The sequence below is a fragment of the Gordionus sp. m RMFG-2023 genome, chromosome 2 (assembly GCF_954871325.1).
Source record: "Gordionus sp. m RMFG-2023 chromosome 2, tfGorSpeb1-WG-v2, whole genome shotgun sequence".
In the NCBI taxonomy this organism is placed as follows: Eukaryota; Metazoa; Nematomorpha; class Gordioida; order Chordodea; family Parachordodidae; genus Gordionus; species Gordionus sp. m RMFG-2023.
Genome location: NC_088776.1, coordinates 10,906,284 through 10,923,090, shown reverse-complemented (window position 1 = coordinate 10,923,090; position 16,807 = coordinate 10,906,284). Strand labels below are relative to the sequence as shown.

Genomic DNA, 16,807 nt, shown 5'->3' with positions numbered 1-16,807 from the left:
GTATCATGAGGATCCTTAAAACAAAATCAACAATAAGATTTCTACATCCTTTAGGACAAAAAAAGGGGTAAAACGGGTTTGTTCTTTCCCCGCTATTGTTTAATATAGTCATTAACAAAATCTTAATAGATATGCTGAGAACTGCGAATCTTTTAGAATTAAGGTCCAATCAGTCGTGTTTCTTGGAAAATATGGTGATATGTTATGGTGACATAGTGTAGATAACTAAAAGTTTGAGAGAAACCCAAAATTTGATCTTTATACTGAATTCCTTTAGTCTAAAGGTTGGCTTGGATATAAACTTTGATAAAACAGTGATAGTGGCCTCGTCTCAGGTGCCCCCGCTGAATAATTTGGTTAAGAGGAAATTGGTCAAGGTGGTAATCCTATAAATATCTGGGTGTAGCCATTGACAATAAAGGTAGCTATAAAGAGGAACTCAAAATCCGTATTCAAAATATTAAAGCAGCTTTCTATAAATTTTCAAACTGTGGAAAGCTAGGGAGATAACCGTTTTTACAAGACTTCGTATTTTCAACTCAACCATCATTCCAATTCTCTTTTATGGCGATGAGATATTACCAAGACCGAAATCAGGAAATTACAAACGTTTGTAAATAAATGTCTAAGAATAATAAATGGCATCTTCTACCCTAATATTATTTCGAATGAAAACTTTTGGAAGAGGTCTAACCATGCCCAAGTTCACGTGCCTGAAGCGTCTTACTTTCTTTGCCCATATTTTGAGAAACCATAGTAATAACAGTCTCATTATTGATGCAATTAATTGGTTATACTCCTTTAATGAGAAAACATATTGCAAGAGCTTTGAAGGACATAATGGATTTAAACTTAAATATGAAACAGTTCCTGAAGCTGAATAAAAACAAAAAGTCTATAAAGAAATTACTAAAAATTAATGCGAACTACCTAAATCTCTAATAATATTTTCCTGGATTCAGGTTATTTATTCTTTTTATTTTTCACTTTACTTTTTGACTTTGTCTTTCACATTTTCTTTCAACTTTCTTCACTGACACTAGCTTTTCTTCTCATTTGTGTTTCTTATGTGGGCTTGAATTAATTTCGGCTCTTTTTAATGTTATGTTTATTTTGGGTATGTTTTGTCTTTTCCAAAGATTTGAGTATAATGTTTCCTAGGTAGAAGATATCTTCTTTTGTTTACGAGGCATATATTGTTTGAAGTCGCCTATTTTTTTTTTAGTTTTTTTTTATCATGTCCCCTCTATAGACTAATAGAGGAATTATTGTTGTGTCGACAATCTGACAAATACCGAAATCTCTCTGTCTTCCTTACCTTCATATACGTTTAAGAAATTCTTCTCGCCTTTTGTATTCTTCTTTATTCCATAGCGCACAGCCTGTAGATATATTTGCATTTGACCTTCCCCCTCGTCTATGTATTGTTTTTGAATTTTCTTACCCTGTTTCTACTCCTCTTCTAGCGTGGGTTAGTACATATAGGCATCTTTATTATTTTTCTAAATTTTAAACAGAACAGTAAGCAAAATAATTTTATATTATGATCATTTGAAGCAAATTACAAATATTATATATTATCTGTATGTAAAATTGATAGCGCCCGAGTGGTTTGAAAAGAAATTTACTCATGTCCTCGCTTAAAATAAATGGTTTAATGAGTAAGTTGACGATTTTTCTTAGATTTATGGCCGATGAAAAATGGACGTGATTGCGATACAAGAGACCCACGTAAATTTACAATGTATAGTTTTGGCACCACTTCGAATAATTGGTCGGGGGTTGCGTTCTTTATCAGCAAGAGAATATGTAAATAAGTGGATAAATTTGTGCCCATTTAGGAGAGAGGTGGTCTGTTATACCTGAACACCTGTTTTAAGAGAAAAAATTTAATTAATGTATATGACCCGCCAAGCAGAAGTGAAAGGCTCCCTTTTTTAGTCATGATTCTCTGTGGAATATCTTAGCTGACTGCGGTATCGACATTAACACCATATACTCAAGACGAACTACTGTATGCCACTTTCAAAATTAACAAAAAAGTTTCTCCATCCTTCAGAACAAAAAAGGGGTGTTGTTTCTCCGTTGCTGTTTAATATTGTCATGAACAAAATTATAAAAGACACGTTATAATAGCGAATATTTAAGAACTAAGGTCTAATCATTTGTATTACTTAGTGAATAGAGTGATAGCTACGCGGAGACATAATTATGATTACAAAAAGTTTGGAAGAAACTCAAAATTTGATATTTATACTAAATTCATATAAATTTTGATAAAAGAGTGACTTTGTAGTGGGAGGGGGGCAAGATGGCCAAGGTGGTGATATCCTTTAAATATCTTGGTGTAACCATTGACAATAGAGGCAGTTGCAAAGAACTTAAAAACCATATACAAAATGCCAGGGCAGCTTTATATAAATTTTTCAAACTGTGGAAAGTTAGAGAGATATCGGTCTTTACAAAACTCCGAATTTTTAATTCAACCATCATTCCTATTCTCCCCTATGTTGGGGACATATGGGAGATTACCACAACAGGGACCAGAAAATTGCAAACGTTCGTAAATAAATGTTGAGGAATAATAAACGGCATCTTCTACTTAAATATTATTTCGAATGAAAACCTCTGGAACAGGTCAAACCACACTCAATTACATGTGACATTAAAAAAGAAGCGCCTTAACTTCTTTGCCCACATTTTGAGGAACCATAGTAACAATAGTCTCCTTATCGATGCCATTAGTTGGTTGTACTCATTTAGTGGGAAAACATATCGCAAGTATAAGACATAATGGATTTAAACCTGATATGAAGCAGTTCCTGAAATTGAATAAAAGCAAAAGGTCTATAAGGAAACTACTATAAATCAAATTATCTAAATCTATCTTAAACTCTTCCTTTATATAGGTTTTAATCTTTATATTTCACTTATTCTCTGACTTATATTTCATTGACACTTCACTAATTTTTATTTTAACTTATCATAGATACAATGTACTTCAAAATTAAATCGGTCCCTCCCTGGTCTATAAAGTAATTAAATACATATGCAATTCATGGGTGTGGACTGTGTTTTTCTGCCCATTCCCTTTTAATCAGCCCACAGACGTTTTTGCCTGTAAACGTGTGAAGGGCTCCTCATTTTTCTCCCCCTAAATATCCAGTTTGATGGATTTGAGGAAAATCCAGCGTAGCTCTGTTGTATCCACAACCATAAATATTTGATTTTACAGGAAATGTAATCTATCATGTTTGAAATACCTGTATAATTTTCAGACAATTTCGGCATTAACTTTCGAGCTTAAAACAATTTATATTAGTTTTTCTTATTTCTTTTTATAAATTATAAATGACTCAAAGGTTAACGGCAAAATTATCTACCAATTCATAAGATAGGTATACTAAACATGCTGATTTAAAGTTGAAAAAATAACTCATAACCGGAAAAAACACATTGACGCTAATATATATAAAAGGATAAAAAGTGAAATATATCGTGCAAATGGTACCTCTGCAGGTCACTGAAAAATATAAAAATAATAAAATGGATAATATTATAGAGGTCAATAAAATAATAAGGAAAGGAAATAATGGGGGAATAAAAAGGGCAATTATAAATCTTAAATAGAATTAAAATTTTTGAGAGATAAATTGTTGGCATTAAAAAATATATCAAATAAATTTGTGAGAAAAAAAAATTAAAAGATAAAATTGTGATAAATGAGAAGGAACTAAGTGAAGTTTTGGAAACATTAAAAGGGATTGATATATTTAAAGAATAAATTTTTGATGAAAAATTAGGTAGTTTAGTAGATTATGAAGTGAATACATGCATTGCAATACTGTGCAGTATGCAGAGTTCCATTTAAATAGCGAGCAGAAATGTAAAAGGAATTAGATAATTGGGTATGCGATAGAATTATTTGTCCCCGTATAGAGAATGAATTACTTATTGGTTTAAAGAAAGCCAATGAACAATTGAAGCTATGTGCAAATTTATATTCTTTTATTTAGCAACAATAGTTATAGTTGTCTTTCTTTTTTAATATATTTTTTTATTGTGCTTATAGTTAAAAATTATACCAAAAATGTTTTTTATCAGGGGTAGTGTTGTTAAACGGCTCGATTTGAGCCGATTTTTAAAAACGACTAACTCAATATTTTATCTAAAATAATATTACGCAAGCCTGAAGATTTTGCTCATATATGGCACAAAGGTCTAGACATCAATTAGCCAAATCTCAAGGCTTAGGCAATATTTATCTGGCTAAAATATTGAATTAGTTGTTTTTAAAAATCGCCTCAAAACGAGCCGTTTAACAACACAAATCAGGGGCGTCACTAGCCTTTACAATCTCAGGGCTCAAAAAAAATTTTTTAAAATTATTTTCATATTTTTTTTAGCTAACATTATCTAAAATTACCTTTTTTTAGGTAACATCAAATTTACAAAAATTTCAAATTTTTGAGAGGGTTCGTCAATTTTTTTAGAGGGCCCGAGTCCCTGCGCCCCCCCCCCCTCCTCCTTAATGACACAACTTTTATTCATTATAAATTAAGTTAAGGAAAAAATCTAATAATCTAATAAGAAATTAGATTTTTTTTTAAATTTAAAAATTATTCATTTTTAATATATTGCTTATTCTATAAATATATGCATTAATTTCTATTTTTTTTAATCCATCTAATAGGTGTATATATTAAGTTCTTTTCATTTTCTAATACTAAAAAATGGTACACCCTGAAATTTTTATATCCGTAGAAGATTTGAAAACCGCAGAAGAATGGTGGAAGAACAGTTACAGGAAGCAAGCTTAATGTTCCAATAAGAGTACATTTTCTCAGATGACTTTATAGGATAAAGGACCAAATGTAAAATAAGATTTTGAAAAATTAATTCCCTGTTATCACAAGACTTGATTTCAGCTCTTAACAAAAAGGGAAAAATGCCAATGAATACTTTGTTCTGCCTTATATCTAGATCCTAGGTTTAAATTTCTTTCAATAGATGAGGAAAATAATATCGCTATAAATCATTAATCATGGGAACATATTGAAAATTTTAAGGATGAAGAAATATAATAAGTAATTCGGATAAATCTTTTGAAGAAGGACAAGAATATATTGAATTAGAAATGTTTCTAAGGTACAAGGACAAAAAATAAAAAACATAGCAAAACTTACAAAAAAATGACATTTTATCAACTATAAATAAATATGAGCTGATCGTCTGGATAAATCAAAAAATTTGCTAAAATAGGTGGTGGGTATCCAATAAAATAAAATTATATCCTGTATAAATTGACCCAAATAGTAACATCTCAATGTAGCCAGGTAAGTGTTGAACGTTGTTTTTCGAAACTCAAATTTATACTAAAACCACAAAGAACCAATTTAAATGACATTTTAGATAATATATTATTTCTTCGATGTAATAATTGTTTCATTTTCATTTAATGGTTAAATAAAGATTAAATAAAATTTATAGATTTAAAAAAATATATTTAGAATATGGAACAATTATTTGACCGGAACTGGAACGGAAAAACAAAAATACCGTTGTTCCGGGTCCCTGATTAAAATATAGTATAATATATAGAACTATATTAAAAAAACATGCATAAATATAAGATATTATATTTTTTTTAAAAAACATATAAATGGTGGGGGGGGGGGGGTAGCAAAAAAGGCTCTCATTGAGATCCGAGGATTATTTTTTATTGAAAATCTTTGAAACAGTCTTTTATCGTTTGTGAGAAAATATTAATAATTGAATGTTTTTTTAAAAAAAATAATTAAAATATTGTCTTTTTTTACATACCTTAAGATAATAATTGAATGAAAAGGAGGATCAATTATAGAGATGGGCCAATACCCTATTTTCAGCCAATACGAATACCCAAACAGACATGACCAATACTAACATGGTATCAGCAAATATCACTAATGATCAATACCAATAAATATTAATGTATCTATTTATTGAAAAAAGGTAGATATTAATCAAAATTATATATAATAATTTATGAAATTTATAAAAGCAAATTAAAAGAAATAAAGATTAAAAGCCCCTTTCTTCCTGTTTTGAGTTTAAAAAAGTTAATGTTGACTAATTTTAGTTTTTTTAAATTTATAAAGTTTAATTAACATCTTTAAGTATGGTATCAAATTAAAAGTATAAAGTATCAACTATCATATTGACGGACATGTCTAGAATACGCGCCCTCAGGAACTACGCGCTCTCTATCAAACAAGCATAATTTAAATTATATTAATATAGAATCGTATTTAGCTTTATAAAATGATTTAGAAAAGTTTTTTTTAATTAAAAAAAAAATGGTGTCAATAAAATTAATTTTTTTTTTTACATGACTAAAATACGCGCTCCAATGCGCTCTCGGTAAATATACTCTATTTTAAAAAAAATAAAATCAGCATCCTGTTTAGCTCTTTGAGAAGATTCAGAAAATAGTAGTATTTTTTTTAAATCGAAAAAACAAATGTTTTTGACTAAATATGCGCTCTCGGTGAATATACCCTATTTTTAAAAAATGAATGCAGAATCATGTTTAGCTCTTTGAGGAGATTCAGGAAATGGTAGTATTCATTTTTTTTTTAAATTTAATTATCAAAATAAAATTTTTTTGACTATATGCGTTCCGGTTAATATACGCTAATTATGTAGAATCATGTTTAGTTTATCAATGATCTAGTCATTTTAATTATTTTTTCCAATCATGCTATAAATTCATCCGAGCCCTCGTTATAATGTACTTAGTTTTTTAAAAAGTTGAAACATATCTAGGATACTTTCAGAAAATTTTAAGCTTATTTTTTATTAAATCTTATTTTATAGTTATTTTAAAATTTTATAAGTTATTGCTAATAGAGTAAAATTACTATTTTTTTATACATATACATTTAAGATTTTATTATATCCGTGCAAAAATGAATATATATTTTTTAAAGTAAACTTAGTGCCTTGAAGTTTTAAGAAACCTGTGCATTTATAGCATAATAACCGGAAGATGATAAATATGTTAAAAAAAATTATTATAACATTTTTCTAAATTATCATAAAAGTTAAATATAAAATAAGTTCATTCGTCGGTAATCGTGAACCTTTAATTACGACTATTATTTGATCATGATATACTAAAAGTATTTTAATAAATTCCTTATATAAATTTATAAAATATGCCATTCGTTAGAATCATATTAATATAAATAGTTCGCAAACAATAAAAAACATTCATTCATCTTACTTTTTTTTTACGGGCAATGATATAAAAACATTGAACGTTATTAATTTAATCTGTTTTATTAAAATCTTATTTTATTGATATGTAAATTAGTGATCTGCATCGGGCCTAATTTTTCAAGCCCGGCCCGGTCCGAATTTTTTTTAAAGAGTTTTGCCCGGCCTGGCTCGAACCCGAAATTTTTTTTGAAAAAATTTACCGGCCTGGCCCGATTAATATTTAAATATAGAAATTAATTTTTTAATTACTCAAAATAAACGATATATGTTATATGGCGTCTAGTTTCTAAAAATAAAATCAAATATTTTTATTTTACATTAAAAATTCAACATAAAATTTATAAATTTCGATGTTTAAATAAATTTCTAAGGTCCGACCCGACCCGGCCCGAATTTTCTTAAAAAATATTAGGCCCGACCAGTGTTGTTAAACGCTACTTTTAAAAGTAGCGCGCTATCGCTACCGGCTATCGCTATCGTTTTTAAATGAGTAGCGTGCTATTAGCTACTTTTTACGCTACTTTGATTTTTTTTTAAATATATTTTTTTTACGTAACTTTATTTCCACAAATAAAATATTGATATAAAAACATGACTATAATTTGTTACATATATATATATAATTTATTTATTATTGCACTTGAGTATAAACGACCAATCCAAATCATAAAACTAATGATCCAATATATAATTCATTTCCATTTTTTTCTCATCTAGAAACATTGCTAAAAGTTTCATAGCATTGTAACCACTATTCCATCTTGTAGTGTTTGGTGTCATTAAATAAAGTCCTAATTTTTTTTTGAAAATATCAGATGTCTTTGATGACTTATTTTGTTTATTCCAAAGAGCTTGGCATTTAGAAAATGTAGATCTTGATACTCTTTTAAAATCCTCATTTAATAATGCTTCTTCAGCATCCACTGTCGCAACTAAATTTAGGTTGTGGCAGGAACAACGATGATGGCTAGGTAACATAAAAGACTTTATTGAAGATTCTTAATATTATAAATTTTATTTTATATTGGTGAAAAATTAAATATAAAATAATTTAAAACCAAGGATGTCATGAACATCAATTATCTCAAACTCCATTTCATCATCCTCTTCTTGTTCTCCATCTTCAATATTTTTGTCAGGAATATTACTAGTATTGTTATTATTATTATCTTCCCCAAATATTCTATATTATTTATATCATATTATAAAAAAATTATAATTAATTTAAAACCTGAAGGCCTTCAGGAAATTAGACCCATTATCCGTAATCATCTTACAAACCTTGTTTTGAATTTTGTAAGACCTATGGATTTCTGCAATTATATTGGCTAGAATGTCATAAGTCTGACAGCCAATTATTCTCTTTAGAGCTAACGCTACAGATTTTCGTTAAGATTTTTAGAATCAATTCAATGTGCAGTTACTCCTAAATAAGCTCTAAAAATATGACATATTATAAATCAGAAAATAAACATTTTTCCTTCTATTGTGAGCCCAGCAATCTGCCGTACAGACGTAGGAGACATCTGATAGATTTAATATCAAAGATTCTTTCATTTCCTTAAAGCTCTCCAAAATTCTTGCCATCAATGTCTGCCGGCAAAATATCTTGGTCCGTAGAGAAAAAGTGTTTATCATCTTTATAAAAGAATCATTATCCATCAAGGATAATGGTTGAACTGTATCTATTATAAAGTTCATAATGACTTTGTCAGCCAATTTTTGGGATACACCAGGTGTTGATGAATCCAAATTGGTTAATTTTGTTTGTATTAAATTTGATTTGGAAGTGGGTTTATCTTCTTCATTACCCCAAAACTTTTGAGATATTTTTCAATCTCTTTATAATTTGAAGTGTGCACAGTCTAAAGTTATTAAATACTTAGAATAAAAATTATGTAGGAGATAAGTATACATAAAAATGATTGAAATAACTATTTTAAAATGTTTTAAATAATTTAGATAAAATTTATGAATATATAAAAAAAATGATTGGTTTTTGATTTTAATTTATTTTAAAAATTAAAGATTAGCCTACACATTGATATTAAATTTGTTTAATATATTACCTTTAAATGTTTTTTCAAATTAAAGCTGCTCGTATGATTTGAAGAGATAATTTTGCTGCACATCTTGCACCGAAACCGATATCCAGTATTAATTTTTTCTTCAAGGTTAAAGTATTTCTTGAATTTTGGGAAAGGATCATCTATATTTTGCTCATTTTCCAAAGAAATTTCAATATCTTCAACAATCTCACATATAACAAGATTTATAATGCTTAATATAAAATGTAAAAGAAATATAAAATAAGATAAAAGCAAGGACATACCAATAACGGAATTTCAAAAATATATAATTTAATGAATGCGCGAAATATAAATTAAATACAGATTGCTATTTAACAACTGTTTATATCTAATTTATAACAATAATGTATATTTTTAAAAATAAATTTCATTTTCAAAATTAAATTAAATAAAAGGATTATAATTTTAGATTTTATAAAAAATTTATTTTAATAATTTTTAGATGTATTTATTATGTAAAATTGAAAGTAGCGAGCTACCGCTATCGCTATTTTTTAAAAAAAGTAGCGCGATATAGCTACCGCTACTGAAAAAGCTACGCTATTTTAACAACACTGGGCCCGACCAAGCCCGAACGCGATCCAGACCGGGCCTACTTTTGCAGATCCCTAATGTAAATATTACTTTATTAAATCCCTTATAATTTAAAATAATAAAAAATTTATAACTAATAATTATATTTAAATAAAGTATTTTTTTAAAAACAAAAAACGCCCACTTGCGGATAAATATTATTGAGTTAAATATTTTAATTTTATTTAAAGATCTAGCAATTTGAAGATTGTAACTATGGTATATAATTGTATAAAATGTAAATTTTTTATTAGATTGTGGGAATATTTATATTCATAAAAATATGAACTTGTTTAAATTAGACGGAAATATTTAATGAATATTACTTTCTCATTAAGTACTATCTTTTTACAATATAAATCATGACGAAAATTTTGTTAATTTACCATACAAGTTTCACTCTGTGTCCTTTATAACCACAACGATTACATATATTTTCACCAAATTTTTCTTAGCATCAAATTCTTTTTTCTTTTGAAAAACTTTTTTTTTCATTTGGACCATTTTTAACAACTACTATCTGGCTTTTATTATAATTATTCATAATCAATTTATATATATCCAGAACTTTGATTATATCTTTCATGTCCTTTGATTAATGAAGAATAACCACCAATCTCTCCACACATTTCGGAAAATCGCACTGGCTATCCTTTATAATAACCACTTCTGGTTTATCCTTCTTCATTTCATTTAAAACTTCTTTTAACCAAGTCAGATATTCTTTTAAAATAATTATTTAACACCACTGTGTTTTTATCAAAATTATTTTTTACCTTGAACACTATACATTGGTACATTTCCTTATAGAATTTATTTAATGAATAGCACATATATTATTACTAATAATATCGTAAACAAATAATCAATTTTATCGCAAAACTCTATGACAAAAATCTTTATAAATGTAAATTTTATCAAAAATATTATGTTCATTATCAAAATTAACATAAAAGCACTTTCCACCTAACCTTCTAAATTACCAAATTAATTATATATTTTATGAATCCAACTCGCCCTTAAAGTTTAAACTTCTTATTTTATTTTTAGTTCATCATATGATACTAAATTCATTTGCTTACAACCTCCTTTAAAACAAGGTTAAAATTTATTTAATATATTCTATAAATCCAACTCGCCTTTTAAAATTTAAATTTCTTTATTTTATTTTTAGTTCATTTTTAAGATACTAAAATTTATTTGATTACAACCTTCTTTAAAATGATGATAAATATTTAATCATAAATATATGTCCCAATATTCTTATTTCTTTAAGTTACCTCAATAATCGTTAAAAAATATTAGCATTTCCAAATTTCAACCAAAATAATTCATTTTAAGTTAAAAAGTAACAATAAAAAAATTTTCCATTTTTCCCATTTAGAAAGGGTTAAAAAAAAATTGTTTACCACCTTTATCATTACTTTAAAAATATTAAATAAAAATCACTACACAAAATCCTTATTCTAAAAAGTCAAATCTTATTTAACAAAAAAAAACCTGTGACAACAATGATTTAATTTAATTAGTGGATATAATTGCAAATCACCTAATATGTGGCATTAATAAGTCTATCCCATAAAGTATAATTTCTATATAAATGCATTTATTATATTTCATATGTCAAATTTCAATTGGAAAAATATATATTGTAAATCAATAAATTTCAACTATATAGTTTGATATATACTTGGAAAACAGGGCAAAATCAATTCAAAGGTACGATTCGATCAATGATAAAGGAAACAACCATGCCGAAATTATAATAATGGAATAAATCTGAAGATTGATAAGTTTCGAATTCATAAAGGGTATAGACTCCTAGCTTATGAGGGGTGGGCGTGTCGCAGTTGTTCAAATTTACAATGAAATACTGCAAATTATAATATATTTTAAGGAACGACAATCATGCATTTTGTGTTTGATTTTGTTTTTTATTTTCATATAAAAATTATTATATATATTCTGATGAGAAGAAAATAAATTTTTGTTGCGATTTTAGTCAGAGCTTAACAGAAGGCATAAAGCACTCCTTGTAAAATGTTCTCCAGTTTTGAGTAAGTTTGAAGCATCTTCTCAATGGATCCATAAATCACAATTTTTGATGAAAAATGACAAAAAAATAACAAAAATTGTGGTTATATATCTTAGTTTGAAATTTCTTTTTATTTATCTAAATAAATTTTTTTTAAAATTATACTTTTAATAAATTAATATTTCACCCCCAGCTGACTTGTCATTTTTTGCAGTAGGAAGAGATTTTGATAAAATTTATGAATGAGGATGATTATAATGCTACTATATTCCATATCATTTTGTAAAATTTTCAATATAGTTTTTATAGAAAAATCATTAATTTCATATCATTTTGAGATCTAATGTGAAATATTTATTAATAGAAAATCATTTCTAACATAAATTACCAATAATATCTAAATATCTTCTGATAAGGCATCTTGGGTTAAGTAAGTATATAAAATCATAGCCATTAAATAAAATATACAATCTGTAAATCACATGATAGAATTACTATTGACTTAGATTATTATTGGAAGAATATTTTTTAAAAGAATACCATTGGCTAAATTTGATTGACGTTTTTGAGGATTATATATAAAGATATAATCACTAAATTTTATTCTTAGATCATATATAACATTAAAATTCTATGATAATCGGATATATTTTTTTAAAAATATAAACATTTCAAAATACACCATTAATTAAATTTGTATATTGCTTAATTAAAAACAAAGTTTAGAAAAACCGGAATAAAGCAGCAAGAACCTATTTTAATTGTAGTTTATTTTAACATAATATTTGCCGATATTTTATTAGTGTATCTTTGTTAAAAAATATTTAATTTATATTAAAATGTATAACTATGCTTTATTAGAATATAGAGAATAAATGATAATTAGTGTTACACAAATTAACTCATAACAAAATTATAATTTATATAACCGGATGTTTAAACTAAAAGTTGTGCTTTAGCTTTTATTAAAAGGTTAGTAATACTATCAAGCATAATGAAATTATCTCCTAATTTGTAAAATATAAACCTATGTTTTTTAAAAATAACTTCCATTTTTAAAATATATTTTATAACTGGAATCACACGCTCGCCTCCAATCTATTATATAACACATACCTAAGATGGATTCACAAGTTGTCTTAAAAAAATTTAGTACTTACTGGATTCGAACTCAGGACTATCAGATTGACAAGCCAAGCTTATATAAACTAGACCTTAGATGCTTTACGTAATCTTTTAAGTTACTAATTAAGGGGGTCTACTAATTTTAATATTCAAAATTATTTTTAATGATATATTACCATTTTATGAATCTCCCCAAAAAGGTAAACATTATTCTGCATTCATTTTTTATAAAGAGAGTATATTTAGCGTAGGGCTTTTTAGATGTTTTCTTTTTGATATTTAAATAATTTACCCTATTTTTTATAAATGTAAAATAACATTTTCTATAATATCTGAATAAGCTAAACATGATTCTGAATTCATTTTTAGAAATAGCGTATATTAACCGAGAGCACGTATTTAAGTCAAAAAATTATTTTTTTGATAATTAAGTATTTTTTAAAAAAATGAATACTATCATTATCTGAATATCCTCGAGGGGCTAAACATGATTCTGCATTCATTTTTTTAAAAATAGGGTATATTTATTGAGAGCGCGTATTTTAAATTTTTTTAAAAAAAAAAATGCCACTATTTTCTGAATCTCCTCAAAGAGCTAAACATGATGCTGCTTTTATTTTTAAAAATAGCAAAGCGAATAATTTAGTCAAAAAAAAGAAAAAAGTGTTTTTTCAAAACCCACTAATAAGTTATTAAAAATTTATAAACTTAATATTAACATTTTCTAAATCCCTTTAATGAGCTAAATAATTCTGCGGTCATTTTTTAAAAAAAGCTTATATTTACCGAGAGCGCGTAATTTAGTAAAAAGTGTTTTATTTAATTTCAGAATTCTTTTAATGAACTATATTGCTATATATGATAAATAGTACATATTTATTGAGAGCGCGTTTTTTAATCATGTAAAAAAATTATTTTTTAACGATTAAAAATTTTATTATATCACCATTTTTTTTTAATTAAAAAAAAATATAATCATCTTATTAAATACGATTCTATATTAATATAATTTAAATTACGCTTCTTTGATAGAAAGCATATATTTCCAAGGCACATACTTTAGTCATGCCCATATTGACTGATACCTTTAGTATTAGCTCAATACAGATATAACAAGTATTGATGCCTCTCTGATCAAGAATTAATATTGCCAAAGTCCAAATTTAGCATTAAATTTTATAACAGATTGATTATCACTTTTATAATAAATTAGAATTAATATTACCTGCTCTGTCATGCACAAAATCTCATTGGTTATTGATTGGATTGATCTATTTTTCTCTCTCCCTCGTGTAAATGGCACTATACAAAATGAACACATATTATTACATCCTCTCATGATAGACCTATATTAAATTTTTAAAGTAAATCTAGAAAAAATAAAATAATTACACAAATGCACTTGGGGATAGAGAATTAAATCTCTCAGGGATAATATCAGCATATGTTTCATCTAATGATAATAACACATTAGCTAAATTTTGTGGCTGATAATTATCATTAATTGACTCATTTTTATCCAAGGATTTAAGATATGCAGAAGCCAACAAAATAGGTAGATCTCTATAGGCATCAGGTCCTGCTATAAAATCTATCATATTGTCATATTCAAATATTTTTTCTTTCAATCTTGCTGCCATACAACCTTAAATTTATGTTTAATTTAAATAAATCTTTTACTTGGTATATAAAACCTAATATCCCTATTTTAATTGGTGGATAAAGATTTTGTTTTTCACGTTGAATTTTCAAATATTTTAGGCTGTGTAATTTATTCCATATCTTGAGTTCTGCACTTTCACGGATGGCACAAGTAACAATAAGAATAATATCAGCCTAAATAACATAAATAGTATTTTCTTATTCAATATACTATACTTCTAGTAATTTATCAATCTTAATATAATTATTATTTTTCAAAATACTCCAAGCAATTTCGGCATCATTAAAGTTCATTTGGCAACCATGAATCTCAAAATATACTTTAAAATATTATTTTAATATAATTAATGTAGAAAAACCTTTTAACTTCTGCCCTTTCAATATGTCATAATTTATGTATGGAATCTTTTCAAATTTAATAGGTGACTTAGTTTTAGCCAAAAAATCAAATAAAGAAGGATCATTTGATAACTTTTCCTCGGTATTTAATTTAGTATTTTGATTGGATCTTACAATATTTCTTAAAACATTATTAATTAGCAAAATTTTTTTAATTTTTTCAAGCATGTTTATTTGATTTCCGTGCCTATGATCGTATGGACACTTCATCGTAAAGTTTCGTCCAATTCTGTGATTGGTTCATTAAAGTGCGGGAAAAGTAATAGTTTAAAAATATTTTTATTTATAATCGAAATTCTTCTTGAGAAAAGAATTAATCCCAATATAATTCAATGTTAACAATCTAGATATAATCAATTTGGTAATGTAATTTTAGAAAACAAAATTGCTAATAAAAAATCCAAAAGAGGACATGATATTCTATGTTTTAATGATTTGGAATATACATTGCATAGAGTAATTAATTCGAAATCATATTATCTATGTAGAAGAAGTTGTTCTGGGCGGGGTATTTTTCAATCAGTAAGTTCACAGAAACTCAGGATCATACCTTAGAACAATGTAAATCCCCTATTGGTAAGTTTTTTTTATAGATAATTCACTATAACACCTATTATTTAGTCAATAACCTTCTTCTTATGTCTGATAGTCAACCAATAACTCAATTTCAATTATCTCAACAAATTATACAACTTTCATTATCAAGTTTCATAAAATATTAGATTTTTAAAATCAATATAGTTTTAGACTATCAGCTTACTCAATCTCAAATTCTAGCAATGCCCAACATGCAGTCTGCTAATACCATATCAAGTTTCACAAAATAAAATTTTTATAATCAATTTTTTTTAGGCAATATGTTTACTCAGTCTCAGTTCTTTGTTACAAACTCTCAACCAACTTTAACTAGTATCATCAATTATTATCTTTTTATATTCATTACTTTTAGTTAATATATTTTCTCAATCTCAACCCCTAGTAACACCTAACATGCAACCTCTTAATGCCACATCAAGTTTAACAAGTTATCAAATTTTATAATCATTTAATTTTTAGGCATTATATTACCTCATAGGAATGACTCTAAAAAAAACAAATTCCAAATATATCCTAAAAGAAAGAAATTTAGAAAAGCTGACTACACAATATAATAATCATATTATTAATTTGGAGTTTGCTGATAAATCATCAGCTTATATTAAATTAGTATACAATTCAAATGTATTTGATAATATTTAATTTATATTTGTTTTATACATGTTGAATAATTTATATTTATTTTAATCATGTTTCTTTGTTTTATACATTTTAAATAATAAATATTTGTCTTATACATTATAAATAATAAATATTTGTCTTATACATTATAAATAATAAATATTTGTCTTATACATGCTAAATAAATATTAGTTGTTTATATTTTTGTATTCGATTTATACATTTGAAAAAATTAACATATATCATATACATTATAAATTTGAATAATAAAATAAGCTTCTTAATTTGCTGTAAAAATTGTATCCTAGGTTGTTCTTTTGATATTGTGTAAGAGCTAAGATAAATTTTTACCATTTGAAACCTGCTAAATATTCTATATTTGAATAATAATATATATTAAATTTTACCATTTTAAACCTATTAATCTTCTTAATTTGCTGTA

General features: G+C 26.2%; 2 protein-coding genes across 3 annotated transcripts in view; one reads left to right on the top strand and one right to left on the bottom strand.

Moving 5' to 3' along the window:
• The window catches only part of LOC135924070 (mitochondrial tRNA methylthiotransferase CDK5RAP1-like), a 41,504-nt gene extending 26,147 nt beyond the window's left edge, over nucleotides 1-15,357 (bottom strand). The window contains exons 1-5 of the mRNA XM_065459118.1: nucleotides 15,108-15,357; nucleotides 14,965-15,068; nucleotides 14,781-14,922; nucleotides 14,479-14,731; nucleotides 14,312-14,432 (exon numbers count right to left, since the gene is read on the bottom strand). Of these exons, the coding sequence (XP_065315190.1) occupies nucleotides 14,312-14,432; nucleotides 14,479-14,731; nucleotides 14,781-14,922; nucleotides 14,965-15,068; nucleotides 15,108-15,357 (870 nt within the window). The remainder of the gene's footprint in view (nucleotides 1-14,311; nucleotides 14,433-14,478; nucleotides 14,732-14,780; nucleotides 14,923-14,964; nucleotides 15,069-15,107) is intronic.
• A 208-nt stretch (nucleotides 15,358-15,565) lies between these two features.
• On the top strand, nucleotides 15,566-16,340 carry LOC135925005 (uncharacterized). 2 transcript variants are annotated; one of them, XM_065460139.1, is made up of 6 exons: nucleotides 15,566-15,723; nucleotides 15,769-15,852; nucleotides 15,895-15,960; nucleotides 16,000-16,056; nucleotides 16,097-16,162; nucleotides 16,204-16,340. In XM_065460139.1, the coding sequence occupies exons 2-6, from the start codon at nucleotides 15,786-15,788 to the stop codon at nucleotides 16,296-16,298; spliced, it is 351 nt and encodes a 116-aa protein (XP_065316211.1). In that variant the 5' UTR covers nucleotides 15,566-15,723; nucleotides 15,769-15,785; the 3' UTR covers nucleotides 16,299-16,340. The 2 variants fall into 2 exon arrangements, with proteins under 2 accessions (XP_065316211.1, XP_065316210.1); XM_065460138.1 differs by having other exon boundaries at nucleotides 15,889-15,960.
• Nucleotides 16,341-16,807: the final 467 nt, after the last annotated feature.